The 16,927-nt window shown below is 36.2% G+C and overlaps 2 protein-coding genes across 3 annotated transcripts; both read right to left on the bottom strand.

Moving 5' to 3' along the window:
* Nucleotides 1-87: 87 nt before the first annotated feature.
* Nucleotides 88-6,663, bottom strand: LOC102792254 (zinc-alpha-2-glycoprotein-like). Of its 2 annotated transcripts, none has more exons than XM_087834707.1 (9): nucleotides 6,495-6,663; nucleotides 5,520-5,777; nucleotides 5,139-5,417; nucleotides 4,687-4,989; nucleotides 4,330-4,446; nucleotides 3,850-3,870; nucleotides 3,672-3,770; nucleotides 1,399-1,422; nucleotides 88-1,303 (listed from the first exon to the last, which is right to left on the bottom strand). In XM_087834707.1, exons 1-9 carry the CDS (start codon nucleotides 6,547-6,549, stop codon nucleotides 1,251-1,253), a joined length of 1,209 nt encoding a protein of 402 aa, XP_087690833.1. In that variant the 5' UTR covers nucleotides 6,550-6,663; the 3' UTR covers nucleotides 88-1,250. The 2 variants fall into 2 exon arrangements, with proteins under 2 accessions (XP_087690833.1, XP_087690834.1); XM_087834708.1 differs by having other exon boundaries at nucleotides 3,672-3,767.
* A 3,931-nt stretch (nucleotides 6,664-10,594) lies between these two features.
* On the bottom strand, nucleotides 10,595-15,454 carry LOC148096653 (major histocompatibility complex class I-related protein 1-like). Its single transcript, XM_087834718.1, has 7 exons — nucleotides 15,409-15,454; nucleotides 13,985-14,254; nucleotides 13,211-13,489; nucleotides 12,398-12,718; nucleotides 10,972-11,076; nucleotides 10,773-10,793; nucleotides 10,595-10,689 (listed from the first exon to the last, which is right to left on the bottom strand). Exons 1-7 carry the CDS (start codon nucleotides 15,452-15,454, stop codon nucleotides 10,595-10,597), a joined length of 1,137 nt encoding a protein of 378 aa, XP_087690844.1.
* Nucleotides 15,455-16,927: the final 1,473 nt, after the last annotated feature.

Genomic DNA, 16,927 nt, shown 5'->3' with positions numbered 1-16,927 from the left:
TATTCCTTCCACCGCCTGACAATTTTCTCAGTCGACGTCAGCAGCGCTCCGCCAGCACTATACACAGTGCAGGTAGAGCACTTTAAGTGTTGTTTTCAATAAATTGCATGCTCAAAAAATGTTTTGTCTCACTCTCATTTCTTCTTGTTGCGTGTTGAAGCTCGACTTGGAACCTTGTGAAGATCCAACCATGCAAAATATGGGTTTTTTTGCCATTTTTCAACTGGTCTTTAAACTTTTGATCGGGACTGTATGACAAGTCGCACTGACAAAAATCTGCTGTGAGCCCGAAAGGGAGCAGCCAAAAGATTTACAGAGTCTCTGCTGCCATCTCTTAGACTTAGGATGAAAACTTTTTTTTTTTTTAAACAAATCAAGCTTTGAAGAAATGACAGCCATAAACCCAGTGTCCGGCAGCCTCGCCTCTGTCAGTGCGCCCCAGTGTGGCTGTTGCTACAATGTAGCTTGCCATCACCAGTGTGTGAATGGGTGGATGACTGGTTGTATAAAGCGCTTTGGGGTCCTTAGCGACTAGAAAAGCTGTACAAATACAGGCCATTTACCATCTGGAGGCTGGCCATGCCTGAAGCGGGTGATCACACACATCTGCAGCTAATGAAGCCTCGTCGGGGAGCTACTTAAGAGTATGGCCGAGCGCTCCTCGGCGTGGGATTGTTGTGTGAGACTCCACGTCAGTGGTCTTTGTGAGCCAAGTGAGTGCATACCCACAGTGGTTGAGTGTCCTGATGGTTGCTTCTTTGTTATTTTATCCAGGAAGGAGCGTGGAAGACAAGAGCAGTGAGCACGGGGTGCCGGGACACACAGGAGTGGAAGAGCATGGAGCACGGACTTGTGGGCGGACACGACAAGGGAGTCAAGGGAACACACGGGGACTTATTATTCTGTGGATTATTTACACCACTGTAAATAAATGCACTGTTTATCATAAAGAGTCCAGCATTTGGGTCCTTCTTCCTCACATCCCCACGGTTGGCCAGCGCTAACTGTGATAATTTGTGAGTCTACACAGTTATGAATCCACAGTACAAAGATAAATTCAAAACACAGTTTGCACTGAAATAATATACAAACACAGCCTTGTGCTTGCATTCAAGTAGTGAGCCATATAATGTCCATTCAACAAGTCAGCGAAACAATATCAGTGTGCAAATCAATCGATAGTAAATAAAAAAACAAATGCATTAATGCTTCAATAATGTAAAGTCAAGGTCTTATAATTGCGTCCTGTTTCAGGGTCCCCATTGTATTCCAGGTAATGGCTCTCTCCATTTCAACGCATAATCTACCAGAAGAACGAATGGTTACCACAAAGACTTTTAAAAATCTACACGTTAGATAGATCACATAAGAAAGAATAACAGAATATGCTTTACTTACCAGATCGAAGAATTATGGAGAAATCTGAAACACAAAAAATTAATGTCTCTGTCCCCTTGTTGAACTCTCTCCTACCACACTTAGAGGTTTATAAAAACATTTATTCTAATACTGTTTCCACTTTGATTGTAATCTTAACACTTTTCCCTTGTTGTGTCAAAGTACTGAAATATACAGGAAATAACGCTCCAGCCTGAACAACATTATGGTCAATTAAACAAAAGTATAACTTCTGTCAACATAACCCTTATAAGACTACATATCAGAATATAATGTAAACATCAGGTAGGCAACAATACGTGACATACATTATTATACCATGTCATTATTTAATAAAAATGCAGAAGCAGTCCTGTGAGAATCTAAGTACACCTTTACTGCTTCAATAGGAGTTAAGATAGTAAGTAACAGCCAGATGCTGCTAATTAAATACATGTGATTAACTGATTATAAGTAAATGTGAACACCTATCAAGGCAGAACATTTTTTTCAGATTGCTGGTCTGGAACATTCATTGTCAATCATTTTATTCTGTTCATTCACTGTATTGTGGGAAACCATTGCCAAGCTTTGCAATGTGTGGACATTCTAGCAGATTCACTAGAAGGGCAAATGGTGTGTAAGGTTGTGGCGTAGACCCAGATGCAGACAAGGAAAACCATTAACTTAACTGAAACAAATTTATATTGTAGTTGTGGCAGCAAACAGATGATGCTGTAGGAAACGTAAGTTCAATAATCCAAAAAATAGCATGGAGCAACACAAGGACTGACAAACAGCACAAAACCACAATGAACAGTTGGAGACAGAGAGAATAAATAGAGTCATAGGACAACAAGCAGATGGCCAATAGGTGGGAAAACAGCTGACAACAATTAAGGAGGACAAGACATGGAAAAATTAAACAGCACACAGGGGACAAAGACTAAAAAAATAAAATGGGAAATAACAAAAAACGGAAACACAAACAGGGACGACGATGACTTGACAATGGGAACAGAGAACTGCTGATAACTGCAATAAGGAATTAATACAAACCAGAAGTCAAGAGCACAACCCAGCTAATCATGGTGCTGCAACACGTTCTCACTCCCAAAGCGTAACATTTTAGGCTAGGTGACAAATCGTCAACATATTACATTTTTGGCTACCCACCACGTTCCTAAATGACGACCTCGGAAAAATGAGGAAATATGAGAACCGTATGGACTCAATCTACACATGTTCGCTCTTTTTCTTCAAATCGCTTAGAAACACGCTATTTAACATCATTAAAGTCTTGGTTAAGGTCAGGAAAAAGGTTATGGTTAGGGCTAGGGATAAGGTTAGGTTTAGGGCTGGAATACAGGGCTGGAACGTCTATTACCGCGGGAGCATCATTGCACTGGATTTCGGCCATAACCCGCCGCGTACCATAAGAACGCCGAAGGTGTCCTTTTGCGTTCCTCAGGAACGCCGCGGGACGTGACAAAACGTCGGCATGTTACGCCTCGGGAGTGAGAACGGGCTGGGTATTAAGAATAGAGATCAAAACACAAATTGTCACTCTAAGGGGAACTAGAAACAAACACAAAGGAGAAAACAGCCTAAGCAAAAGCATAATATTAAACCAAGCCTAAATTAATTAAAACAGAGAACAGACAGAAATTGTAAGAATGGAAAACGCTGGTTGAAAACCCAGGATCATGACACTGTGCCATGTTCACACAAAAACAAACAAACCAAGAGCTAGATTTTTTACTTTACAGGCCTCAGTTACCATTCTAATGTTAAAGCTGATAACAAAACAATTAGAAAAAGACCGAACAAATAGTTTTAAAGGATTACCAGGAGATAGTCTCTTTTCATTAAAAAGAGTAAAACAGCAGAACTTAGGTTTCCAGTGCTTAGGACAGATAAAACTCCGTTTCCCTCTGTTTGTCTCCACCCTCAACTGGTTGCAGCAGATAACTGCCCCTTCCTGAGTTTGGTTCTTCCTGTCAAAAATGTGTTTTTTTCTTCCCAGTGCCACCAAATGCTTATTCATAGGTTGTCGACAGATTTGAGGGGTTTCCTCTGTATTATTTTGAGGTCTCTGACTTACAACATAAAGCAGGCTGAGTGTTGTTGTGACTTGGTGCTATATGAAAACAGTTGAATTGAATTGACATATGTCATGTTGTGTTGTTCATCTCACATTGAACAACCAAATGTTAATTTTTGTACTGACCTGAGGTTCTATTTATATAATGTATATAATGTGAAGATTTGAGTTAAATGTTTTGTTTGCTTACCAGTATTCGTTTCATAAAAGTGAACTCCAGTTAAACAACAAAGGATGAGAGCAAGAACCAGTGCAGCGATGGGGGAGTACTTCAAAGTCTCCAAGTCTTCTGGAAAAATAAAGAAAGTTTTTACTCAACAAATTATCTAACTCAGTTTTTATTTCAAATGAATGTAACTCATGCTTACTCTTTTGATTGCTTTCGTCAACTGGAATCACAGACACAAACAAACAAACAAAGTGTTAATCACCATATCCAGTCTTCAAAAATATATAATGACTTAAGTCTTGACATCAAATTTATGTTATACTGCAGATAGTCACCACAGGTTTGGTTCAATTCATATCTGATTCATCGTTAAAGTTTTTCTGTTGAAATAATTTTAATTTGGGGTATTTTAAACTGATGAAAATTCTATAAATGATTGTAGATGGCAAACAAACTCAAACCATGATCTTAAACCTTAGATATAAAACGTTAAACCAACAACTGAACAACAAATTAAATCTAACTCTCTTTAATATTTTAATATATGTTTGTTCTTTTAACTTTTCTTTCACAACATCATGAATGCTTTGGATTTAAATGAACTGTTTTTGGGTGGTAAACTGAATCAATAAAATTTTATAATCGTTTAATGAAAATACCATATACATATACACATCACCTGTAATCTTGTACACGATGAAAACAAGGACTATGATGAGCAGAACAAAAAAAAAACCCACGGAAACTTTGATGTAATAATCATTGTTCTCTTCGGGACTTGTACAGATTAAATAATCTGGAAAGACAAAACATCCATCAATCCAAAATTGTGTATCTGTATAGATGTATAACAGTTATTACATCCACACTACCACACAAAAAAATGCTTTTCTATTTGTCTGCTGGTCTACTTCTTTGCCAAGGATTTATAATGAAAACATAAAGCATGTAGATTTCTTAGGTTTAAAGTTATTACTTTCCCATCATCTGGTCCTGAACACACACACTAAATCCATTATTTTGGGTTCACTCTTACCTCTGTTACTCTTGATCACTTTTTGGTCCAGTTTGATGATGATGTCTTCTTTGACAGCAGAAAGCTGAAACACACAGTCATACCTTGACCAGTCCTCAGGTGTGACTGATGAAAGTTTTAGGACTACATTAATTTGGAACGTCCCGTCCTGATTAGGGTATATCTGTTCACGGTCTGTGAATTGATAAAGTTTTTTTCCATCTTTCCTCCAGAACATAACGGCTCGGTCAGGATAGAAACCTGTAGCGTGGCAGCTGACTGGAGAGGAGGGAGTCTTCTGGAGGAGAGACACTGAAGGCCAGTCTAAAGAGACCAAAATAAGGCATTATACCTTAATAGAGAACAGCGTTATGCTTTGCATATATATTCCTTTATTCCTTTCATTTGAAATGAAATGAATAACCCCTGTAGATATTGTTTCCCCAAAATAGCGTTATGTGATGGAAACCTACCTGTTCGTTGTAGAAAATATTTTCCATAGTCCAGATACTGTTTCAGCCATTTAGAACACACGTTTGTGAGGTAATGGTTAATATCTGCTATTCTAATTTGCTGATTGTCTAACTTGTGTTTGACAATGCTAGCACAAGGAGTTGAAATGAGCCATGTCTGTGTCTCCTGGTTAAATTCCATAAGGTCTTCTCCATCATAACCATATCGATCAAAACTTTTGACCTCTTCAGTCTCATTGTCCCATTCACAGCCATACATTCTCTGAAGGGTGTGAACACCTGAGGGACATAAGGAAGAAAGAAAGAAAGAAGATATCAAAGCAAGCTTGTTCTGCTTGGGCAAAGCAAAAGCTTCTGAACATTTTAGCTTTACAACAATACCTTCAGTTTGGCTGCAACTCCTTCTCAATACATTTAATATGTCTTTAAAAAAACGTTTACTATGAAGACACTCTTGAGTGTACAAGTCGTTGTGTTCTTGATTGCTTTGCATGAAATCTTTAAGCCAGTTTGGTTTTGGTTCTGCTTTGTTGAGGTTGGTGTTGCAGTGCACCAGCTCAGTTTCATCAGCCCGCAGGACACCCACAAAGTCTTGGACTCCAGATGATTCACTGAAAATTAACTTCAGGGAGTGTTTCACTGCATGGAATAAATAAAGAAAAAAATAACAAAACTATAGATTTGAGATTGTTGTATATATTTATTTACATTTTGCTAAAGAACAACAAGACTGCAATATTTTTCCCGTTTTAAGAATAGTATTTATTTTCAATATCTGAAAGTAGTTTCAATATATTTCCTCATTCAAGAAATCATACACACACACACACACATAAACATTCTGCTAGACAAAAGAACGAATGTCTGATCTCATCTCGAAGTGGCATTAGTCACTTTTTGTTGTGCTCATATGCCGTTATTTTTGTGCCACTATTCTGAGTTTTTGAATTTGCACGCAAATGCAAAAACTGAGCGAGAGGGGCTGCTATTGTGTGTGTGTGTATGGATAATAGCAAACACTAAAATACATTTTTTGCACGCAGCAGTTAATTTTGTTCACTCAAATTTAGCTTTTCTTCGCTCAAAATAAATTTCTCCTCAAAATGCAACACTTGCCCCTGCAAAATTGTTTTTACGTGCGCTAAGAATAGTGGCAAAAAATAACGCCATATGCTCAGTGAAAGAAAATGTATAAAGCGTCAGTTTTGCTTTATTGTCATTGCATAAGTGTTTTTAATTCTATGAAATAAGAAACATTTGTAATTACCACTAATAAAAGTGAAAGTAGTTAGCTGCGTAAAACTCAGTTTCAATTTTAAGAGACAGTTATAAAAAATACATAAAATGCGAGCTTACCTGGAGATACTACATGACTTAAGAGGGAGAACGCCGCAATAAAGTGAATATTCATCTCTGCAGTTTCTCTGTGACTTCCAATGCTGATATCTGTTTATCTCGGAAGTCGGTGCACTTTTCAGAACTTCTGTTAATACTAGTGATGTGACGTTCTGTATCGACGCTTCAAAGCTTGTGTCGAGTAATGGAGGGGACGTTTCCGCGATGCGCGTATCGAGCAGTCAGTGGTAACGAGGCTTGCTTCATTTATGGGAGGAGCTGAAAATGATGACGTCCGAAGCCTAGCTTCCCGACTGTACCACGGGACTGGTTCAGGAAGTGGTTCGAACTTTGCCGCGAGATATGACAGCGATATAAACCCCTCAGACTGCATTCAAAATGTGGGTGTTTGATGGAGAGTTGCGGTTAGTGACAGTTTGGAGACAGTTTGGAGGTTTATGAGAGTGAGGAGAGAAAGTCAGGAGAGAATGGGGCCAGCTAAGAAGAGGAGGATGTCCTCCCCTGTGTGGGAACATTTTGATTTTATTCCTCCCAACAAGCAGTGGCGGTCCTAGCCTGTTAGTTTAAACTTTAAAAACGGGTTGTGTGTGAGACTTTAAATAAACAAAATATAAAATATACATTTTAAATTGCTATTGATCCCTTTACCCCGAGTCCTAAAGTGTATATTTTTTTTTTTTTACTCTTAAATATTTATTGTTTGTTTTCTTGCACTGCTGTAACTGGAGCCTCGTCGTCTCGTCTCTCTATATACTGGATTGTATGTAGCGGAGATGACAATAAAGTTTACTTTGACTTCAGCAGCAAGCAAGCGCACCGAGGGCTCTTACGCTCACTTTTCGTGTATAGAATTTTGAAAAAACATCGGTGCAAATTATAAGTCTGTATCATGATGTTTGGTGTTTTCGTGTTTGTTGTTTGTTTTTATTTTTGTTTTATTTTGAGAGTTGGTAATTTTTGCTGCTCCAGCCAGCCAGAGAATCCCCCGTCGCCCCGCCCTCTCCTCCCTGTGCCGCAAGCAGCAGGCGCACCTCGCAAACGGAGGGCGCCCTTACTCCCATGGGCGATAGAAAATCGATCGGTGCCTATGCCATTCCCAATATGGGCTCGCATGACGTCGGGGCAGCATGAGTACGAGCTATTTTTTTTTTTACCGATGCCCGTGATGCCGCCCCCCACCACGATGCCGCCCTGGGCAACCGCCGTGTCGCCCGTATCTAAAACCGCTACTGCCTCTGACCACCACCAGACCACCATGAAGACACTGAAAATAAATTTCCTGGAAACTATTTTGTGCAACTTTTTTGCATTTACAGTTTTGGGGGATATACCTCTGAAATTTCTGTAATGAGAAAACTGTGTAAAAAAAACAAAAACAAAACAAAAACAACACCAGCAACAGAAAATATTTTTAATGTCTTTGTATTTTTTTTTTTGCAAAAGCAATTTATGTAGTTACTATGGACTTAATGCATACATATTATTAAACTTTAGGATATAACAGTTGTATTGGTGTATTGCAACTTCAAATGCTCCAAAAATGTCACTACAGCATGTAAAAACATAAAGATAAGCTCTGGCAGGTTTGTTCTATGGTGGGATTAAAAGGGTTGTACCTAAACCACACATCTGTACAATATTTGGAATGCAGGTAGTGGTGGAAAAGATTAAATAATATTTGGTGTCTAACTTTTTTCCTTAGTTTTGCAGTAAAAAAAGAAGCTGCCACTATACAAATCTAGCACAACTTACAGACAGTTTTATTGAGTTTTACTACTGCTGAGAGTAAAAAGTATAAAAAGCAGTGAAAAGATATTAGTTTGAAAAGTGTCAGCACCAGAATGTACATTAAAATTAATGTCAGTATTTTTTTTTCTTCACTTATATGAAACATGGAGTATTTTGGATTATTAGTACTGCTGTGTTTGTTGCACTATTGCTCTAGATATTTATATGCTTTATATATTTTGTGGTAAGTTAATTTACAGCATTAAATCACATTTTTAAGGATTTGATGTGTTTTTTAGGAAATGATGTGATGCTATGTTAGAGCCGTTACTTTATGTATTAGACACCAGATAATTGTTCTTTCCCCCCCCATTTTTTTCCTTTTCTCTACTTCCCTGGTGATGGTATTCATGGGGAAAAAAAGGTATTAATTATATAAAATGAAAAATGAAGAGAGTCAGTAATTTATATATAAATTTACATTAAAAGAAGGTTTAATGGCTGTTTGTAACCAAGAAATGCAATTGAGAAATGCTTTAGGATGTATTATTTGCATATTTTGCACTTTTTGGTAATGAATGCAGATGAATAAACATTTATTTAAAAAAAAAAAGTTCTGCCCAGTTCAACTCATTTAGCAAAAAGCAGCCTATTTAAAGCCCCGAAATATTCATTCATGCCTGTGAGACTCATTTAGACACTCGGACACGCAGTATCATTAAAATGAAGCCAGATGTTTCTCATTTCATGCTTTTGCATGTTTCTTCACTTTTTCCCAAAACACGTGCATTTAAATCTGGCTCCACCATCTCTCAGTGTATCTGGCCTTACCACGATACTTGCTGGCTTTGGAATGTTTGGAAAATGTGGAAAATTTGGAACTCTGTCTTTGCATGTGATTGGTTGCATGGTCTGTCCAACAAAATAAAGCCCCATCCCTGACTGCATGGATTTAGGCCCTAGTTTTAGACCAAAAAGACACAAATGAGATAAGAAACATCTCATCAAGACAGTTGACAAAGTAGCAAACTTTATGCACCAAATCAAGTGTTAAATCTTTTTACATGTTTTTTTTTTAACAGAAACCTGTCAAATTTCTCTCTCCCACAGTCTCTTTTTTAGGAAATACAAATTCATTTACAAAAGGAAAATAAAAAAGAAATGAACAAGTAAATGCAAAAATGTGTACTTTTTTACTTTTTTACTACTTTTTTACTTTTACTTTTTTAAATAAATAGTTCCATAACTGAATTATGAAGGTCTGTTATGCAGCCTCAATGAGTTTCTTGTGACAAACTGTGCCAGTTTCAGGAATTCATTAATAAGTTACTTCTCTCCAAAATATCTAACTGCTGTTCAGTTAATTGTGTTGTTAACTTTTTATTTGCCACTGACATGTCACAGATTTTGCCTGAGCATACATGTTTCTCAGTTACATTGAAATGTATTTTCACATATTCATCAGTTTTTAAGAAAACTTTCAACAGCCAGAATTGTTTTGAGGTTTTGATGCAATCTGACACCTGACTCTACAGTGACACCTACTGGCCTCTGTTATCATTGTCATATCTTGATGATGTTCCATGTAACATGAATTTTACTTTAAATAGAATTAAAGATTATAAATAGAATTTATAATATTTTAACTTTACTTCACTCACTATGTAACTGTATTACACTCATTATCTGGGAGTAGCTGTCATCCAGTTTGATCTTCACACTGTCAAACAAAGCTATTCCATGTCAGTGGGTTTTATTTTCAAAAGCATGTTTCTCTGATGGATGGACCTCAGTGGCTCTTTATGTAAGAAAATCCAACAATTCTCAGTATTTTTTAAACTAAACAATGGTCAACAGAAAACAGCAGTGTGTGTGTGATTCATAAAGAAATAGACACATAGCACCTCTTGCTACATTTGTAATACCATTAAAAATGAATTATTTAACTGAGAATATAACTCCATGAAGAAAACCGTTTCAACTTTAAAATTTCTAATAAATAGCAGAGTTGAAAGAAAAAACTAAATAAAATTTATTAAAATTAAAAAAGTATTTTACCTCATTTTATTTTATTACTTTTTGTTGTTGCGTGTTAATATAAGCCATGTTTCCAGTTATAAAAAATATAATGAAAGAAACCATTATGATGAAGGAGGAGGTTACATTATTGACCTTAAATAAATGAATAACCAAAATGGTGCAAGTAAATTATTTATAGACAGACAGTTAAAATATAGTGAAACATGAAAACTGTTTGACTTGAATGACTGAACAATCCTTTGGATTAAAAAACAAAAAGAGAAAAACGTTTTTCCACAAAAAGTAAAGTTCACATAAACAAACTATTTAAAAAACATCTTCTATGTGTTCATTTAAGTGGAGATTTGAACACTGTTTTCTGGGTCCAGTGTTTGTATATGTGGATCTTGTTTCAGTTTCTCCAACAGTTCAGCAGTGTTGCCAGGCACTGTTATTTCCAAAGAAGAAAATCACTGGTATTCTTTATAAAATACATAAACTGTATATCAGAGTGAAACAAGTTGTACTTACAAGGTGAACTTGAGTTTCTGCCTGAAATAAAAAGAAAAGAAATCATTTCAGGCATTTGTTCTACATTACAATGAAAGTTTCTGTCATATATATTCAAAAATAAGTGTCTAATATAAACAATACCAAAGAAATAATATAACTGAACCATGCACTGCTGGTCCTGGTTCATTGATAAACTCAGCTCCTTTGATTCTCTGACCTTTCCTCTTTTTGTAAACAGCAAATCCAACAACAGCAAAAAGGATGAGAAGAACTGGAACAACCACTGCAGCAGTGATGGAGATCATCCTGTCAGAGGGATTCTCTGCTCAGTAAAAACAGACAAACAAGATCAAATCTGCAGATGAAGCAGGTTAGAATAAACATATTTACGAGTAATATTAAAATAAAGTAATATTTAAAATATCCTGGAAGAGTAGATTTAAAACAGCTAACTGATCATTTGGTCTGTTTTGAGTGTTTTGAATATATCTGATAGATTTCACTTTGTTTAGGTAAATGATGAGTAATTTGTCTCATATTTTATACAAATCTCTTAGTTAAACTGACAGCATATTTTAAAAACATAGAAGCTTGCATTTGGCTCTAAAAATCTTCTAACCAGATATCTAGTCTGGATGGCTTTGCTGAAAAATCTCTGAGTCATTTTTTATCAGGATATATCCTTCAGTGTTCATATTAAATTAATAGTTAGTGTGTGCAATATTGCTAAAATGAGAAACATCTCTCTGAGTGATCCTAAAAAACTAGTTCATAGATTAAATACTTCTTGGCCGGATTACTGTCATTCATTATTATCAATTTTCCCAAAATATTTCCTAAAAACCTTAAAAATGCTACAGTGAGAATATTGACAGAGATGAGAAAGAGAAACAATTTTTCTCTCATAACATATATATGCTATACTCTCTATAGTATTTACAAGTAGAATGGGAGGCAGAGCCTTCAGCTTTCAGGCCCCTCTTCTGTGGAACCAACTCCCAGTTTGGATTCAGGAGACAGACACTATCTCTACTTTTGATAAAGCTTATAGTCAAGGCTAGATCAGGTACCTCCTTTAGTTATGCTGCTATAGGTTCAGATTGTTCTAGGAAGTCATGTGATACACTGTGATGTACTGAGCATTTCCTCTTTACTCTTAATTCCCCATATATCACTGTAACATGTCATCACATCGTTCTCTTCTTTTTACGTTAGTGTGTGATTTATCTGCTTCATGCTCTCTTTTTTCTCTTCTTTTCTCTCTCCCTCACCCTAAACCAGTCGATGCAGTTAGCTGCCCCTCTCTAAGCCTGTTTAAATGTAGTTTTTCCTTCCTACTGTCATCAAGTGTTGCTTATAGACAGTAGTTTGATTGCTGGGGTTTTCTTCTTTTATTCTGATTTGGTGCTATGTAAATTAACCTGATTTGAAACTTTTGCAAAAATGGGTTTCTTAATAATAATAATAATAACAGTAACAGTTTATATTTACAATGAAAGAGAGAAAATGATTGTAATACATAATAATTAAAAAAATTAAGACATTCATTTTCCCCCCAGTGACAGCTGTTCCTCGTGGGATTAAATATAGGACAAAAAAGTCAAGCATTATATTGGAGACAGCAAACAAAATGTTTCTCTCACCTATGACAGGTATTATTTTTCCACAGTTGGTTCTGATCACTTTTTTATCCAGTTTGGTGATGATGTCATCGCCGTCAGAGAGCTGAAACACACAGTCGTATCTGCTCCAGTCTTCTGTTGTGACTGATGAAACATTCAGATCAACACACATCTGGAAGGTCTCATCATTGTTGGGGAGGATCTCTCCAGGATCCACACCATCATGAATCTTCTCTCCATCTTTCCTCCAGAACATCACGGCTCTTTGAGGGTAGAAACCTGTAGCATGGCAGCTGACTGGAGAGGAGGAAGACTTCTGGAGGAGAGACACTGAGGGAAGAACTGGAGAGAAAGAAAGAGAAGAAAATATCAAAAGGATAAAAAGAAGGGTTTCATTTTTCCAAATCTGACAATGTTAGAGCATCTTGATAACATCTAATAAACAATTGCAGACATTTATATGACAAAAAAAATGACACATTAGAGCATCATCAGTCAAAACACTGTCATACATACAAGACAAAAATGTATCTGGGAAAATTAAACAATAAATAGAAAAGAAATAACAGAGTGGTTGCTGATGCATGTCGTTTGAAAATTCTACTTGTGCCTGAAAATGTTTCTGATCAAACGTTAAATTGGAAGTGTTGATAAAATCTTACAGATGTACAGGAGATCCAGCCCAGTTTCAGTTACTTTCTAAATCATTAAATATGAAATCAGCTTAAACTTTTCTGCCATTTTCTTTTAAAAGCGACTTGTTATTAGAAAACGATGCAACATAAAATAAACACCACAGCATCCATGAAGCTACATCAGGTTATGTGACTGTACCTGTTCTCTGCAGGGAACGTTTCCCACTTTCCAAAGACATCTTCAGCCACTTTGGACAAGTCGTACTGAGGAACTTGACGGTGTATTTTATTCTATTTTCGTCAGTATCCCATCTCTGTTTGGTAATGACAGCCTCTGGTTTCAGTACGATCCACCTTAATGTCTTCATATCAAATTCAAGAAAATCTTCTCCGTTGTAAGCATACCGTAAAAAGTGGATCATCTCTCCGGTGCTTTCATCCCATTCACAGCCACTTATACTCTGTAAAATGTGGATGCCTGAAGAGACAGAAAGAAAACAAAGACTGCAGTGAACTGCATTAATGTTGTTCATTGTATGAGGCACTACTATTCTCCAAGATTTAAGTATTAATAGTTGAATAATTTAATCAATTGAAAAACATTGCAGATTCAAATTGAAGACTGGTTATTTGTGTTTAAAACAAAAAGGTTTCGAAGGACAAGAGAAAGAAAATGATTCAGCAGAGGAGTCATCTTAGAAGAATGTGAAGATAGAGATATGTATATTGTTAAGATTGTTATTATATTATATTATTATTGTTAAAATAAGTAAAATTGAAATCTTAACATTTTTAACACAAACTTTTGTATTTTTATGATGGTTTTAAGGTCTCAAATAAGAAACAGGCCAACAAAATTAAAACAAATCTTTCATGATTAACAAAAAACTTTTTGTTATAAAGTTTTGTTTTGCTTTGGTATATCTAATGTTTTATAATGATCTGACATGAGGCATAAAAGGAAATACTTTACCTCCGGGTTGGTTGAACTGCTGCTGTAAACCAAAAATCCAGGCTCGGAATAAGTTTGGCAGAGTCACAAAACACTGTACAGTCAAAGACTTCAGCTGCTGAGGGTTGTCGTCTAATATTTTCTTTGCCCAGTCCTGTCTTGGTTCCAGTATTTTGTTCCTGCTGTCACAGTAACCCGCCTGAATGCCATCAAACACCATTTCACTCAAAAACTCTGATATGTTTGCGACTCCTGACGATCCAGTGGCCACATGCTTCAGTGAGTGTTTTGCTGTGAGACAAACAATATTGTTTTATAGTTAAAAATATGCAAACAATGTCAGCAGCCTAACAGAGGTGTAGTCCTCTTTGTTTTTTCTAAGTGAGGACAAAGAAATTTATTATATTTAGGTTGATCATTTGAAATTCAGTTGTTACTTTAAGAGTATTTCATGGATTAAATAAAGACTAAATCAGTGGTCAAAGCTGTCATCATATCTAGTAATATGATCTAGCTCAAAATCTAGTCAAAACAAAAACTGCTGTTTCATCTCATTAAAGAGATGCAGTGTCAGTTTTGTGACTGACAGGCCAAATTAGCACGATGATGCACTTGCGAGTCTTTGAGTCGTCTACCAGAAGTACGCTAATGTGTACACACAGATGCAGTTAGTTTATTTCAGTGATTACATAAAAGAACAGCTCATAGTAGTGGCTTAAATATTGACCAGATGAGGCCACGCGGCCAAACAATTAATACAGTGTAAGCGACAGTTTTACATGTTGTTCTCACTGGAAACGTAGTGGCAGGTAAGATGAATGAGAGAAGAAGAATGATGTAAGGAAAAATCAGTATGGTTTTCTATACAGGTAAACTCATTTGTTAGAAATGTGTGAGGACTTATCCAGAGGAGAGCTGTATTATTACATTGTTATTACTTTTCCATAAATAGTATATGTGTAACAGCTGTACTATAGAAGAACACAAGACATCAGATAATTGTGGTAATGAAGATAATGTCTAATATGTAAAAATGCGGGGGTGAGGGTGGGGGGGGGGGGGGGGGGGGGTTAGGCTATGGAACTTATTAGTCTATTTTACATATTTTAAGATTCAGACATTAAAATGAAACACTAACACAGTCACGTTATCAGCTTGTTATCAACTCACAGGCCTCTGGTAGGACCAGAGCGTGAAGGAGAAGGGGGGAGGAAAAAAAAAAAAAAATGCTACAGTGCCAATAAAATTCCATTGCTAATCCATGTCTGATAAATTGGTTTTGATCCTGTTCTGTATCATTATTATTCCACAAAGTGAATATTAAAATTTACATGGTGATCACGGTAATTATTAACGCTTACTTATTAAATTAAAACGAAAGTAAACACGCTGCTCGAGGTCAGGTGAGCCTGCTGTCACAGCTTCAAGATTTAAGTTTTTCTTACCTGCAAATAAATCACGGCAGAAGAAAAACAGCAAAAATAACTTCATTTCCTCGTTATCCTGAAAGCAGCATTGGTAACCGTGAATTTGGTGGACGTTGCTTTTGTACAGAGTACAAGGTTCAGATTCCTCCCCTCTCCTTCTATGGTGCATGTCCACTGATATGGGATTAATAACCTGCCATAAACTGAAACTGGAAGAAGAAGCTTTGATGATTTAAATAAGTCTAATTCCTGTTATAAAAAATAAGTCTTGTAGTATGCGAGAAATTTTATTGTCTCTATATGAATATTAGGAAACCAGAGTTCGGGAGACTGTTAGGATATCTATTATGTATTATTCCTGTCAATGTAACATTTGGTGCAGTGTTGTCAGCCTGCAGACACGAGTGATCCAGTGAAAAGTCACAACACAAACCGTTAATACTATTACGGCCAGAATTAAATTCCCCTCACTGACACAGCTATTTGTCCATTTGTGCTACTTAATTGTTTATGACGTTAATTAAACAAAAAGAATACATATTACATATACATATGCATAATACATAAACATACACTTCATATCTCGGAAAAGATAGGATCGTGAAAGACCCCGATTCCCTCCCATTTTCATGCCATTTTGCTAAAATAAGTTCATATTTGCCTGATAGTATTCTTTATATATATATATATATATATATATATATATATATATATATATGTATATATATATATATATATATATATATATATATATATATATATATATATATATATATATATATATATATATATATACATATATATATATATATATATATATATATATAATATTTTAGACTTACCCCAGTTCCTTATATTAGACTAAAATGTCTAAGCTACACAAAAGCGACACATTTGATTCTAAGTGTCAGTTAATGCATTCTTTTTTATTATGACTTTATTCTGCACTACGTGCTTTCAATTTTTATGTTCGTCCACCAGATGACGCTACTTGTTTTTATTATTCATAGCAGCTTGTGGTTGGGTGTCAAGTTTATAATTAGGTTATGATTAGGTTTAGGCTGAGGGTTAGGATTAGGCGTTCATATTTTAATGGTTATGGTTAGGGTAAGCGGCTAAGGAAAGCATTATGTGAATGAGATGTTGTTGGGTCTAAAGTCAGACCCCGCTGATCCCAGAACTTATTCCCGTGAAAGAAAAACAAGGCAACAGCGATCGATCTTTTTTACTTGCAAGGGAGGCCTTGTCGGTATCTTAGCTCATCACAAAATGACCTCTCCGACTGCCCCCTCTCGCTCCCTTTTATTGGCAATAAACAATAGTTTACAACACGTACCTTCCCCACGTAACCCCCCTTGGTTACAAAGACAAGGCACTGTGTGTGTGTTATGTGAGAATGTGTGTGTGTGTGTGTGTGTGTGTGTGTGTGTGTGTGTGTGTGTGTGTGAGTGTGTGTGTGTGTTTGTGTGTGATAGACCTCCTGCTGACCAAAGGGTCGTAAACGCAGGAAGCTTACATCAAAAGCATAAGGATGATA

The sequence above is a fragment of the Neolamprologus brichardi genome, chromosome 22 (assembly GCF_056152115.1).
Source record: "Neolamprologus brichardi isolate AB-2024 chromosome 22, ASM5615211v1, whole genome shotgun sequence".
NCBI lineage: Eukaryota > Metazoa > Chordata > Actinopteri > Cichliformes > Cichlidae > Neolamprologus > Neolamprologus brichardi.
Note: the sequence above shows the minus strand (reverse complement) of the source record. Positions and strands in the feature narration are given on the sequence as shown.

Excerpts from the sequence above, each read along its gene's own strand:
- LOC148096653 (XM_087834718.1), bottom strand. The coding sequence starts at position 15,454 with ATGAAGTTATTTTTGCTGTTTTTCTTCTGCCGTGATTTATTTGCAG. Across the intron at positions 13,490-13,984 it reads GCAGTTCAACCAACCCGGAG|GCATCCACATTTTACAGAGT; the intron begins GTAAAGTATTTC and ends CTGTCTCTTCAG. Across the intron at positions 12,719-13,210 it reads ACGTTCCCTGCAGAGAACAG|TTCTTCCCTCAGTGTCTCTC; the intron begins GTACAGTCACAT and ends CTTTCTCTCCAG.
- LOC102792254 (XM_087834707.1), bottom strand. The coding sequence starts at position 6,549 with ATGAATATTCACTTTATTGCGGCGTTCTCCCTCTTAAGTCATGTAGTA. Across the intron at positions 5,418-5,519 it reads GAGTTGCAGCCAAACTGAAG|GTGTTCACACCCTTCAGAGA; the intron begins GTATTGTTGTAA and ends TATGTCCCTCAG. Across the intron at positions 1,304-1,398 it reads CTCCATAATTCTTCGATCTG|ATTATGCGTTGAAATGGAGA; the intron begins GTAAGTAAAGCA and ends TTCTTCTGGTAG.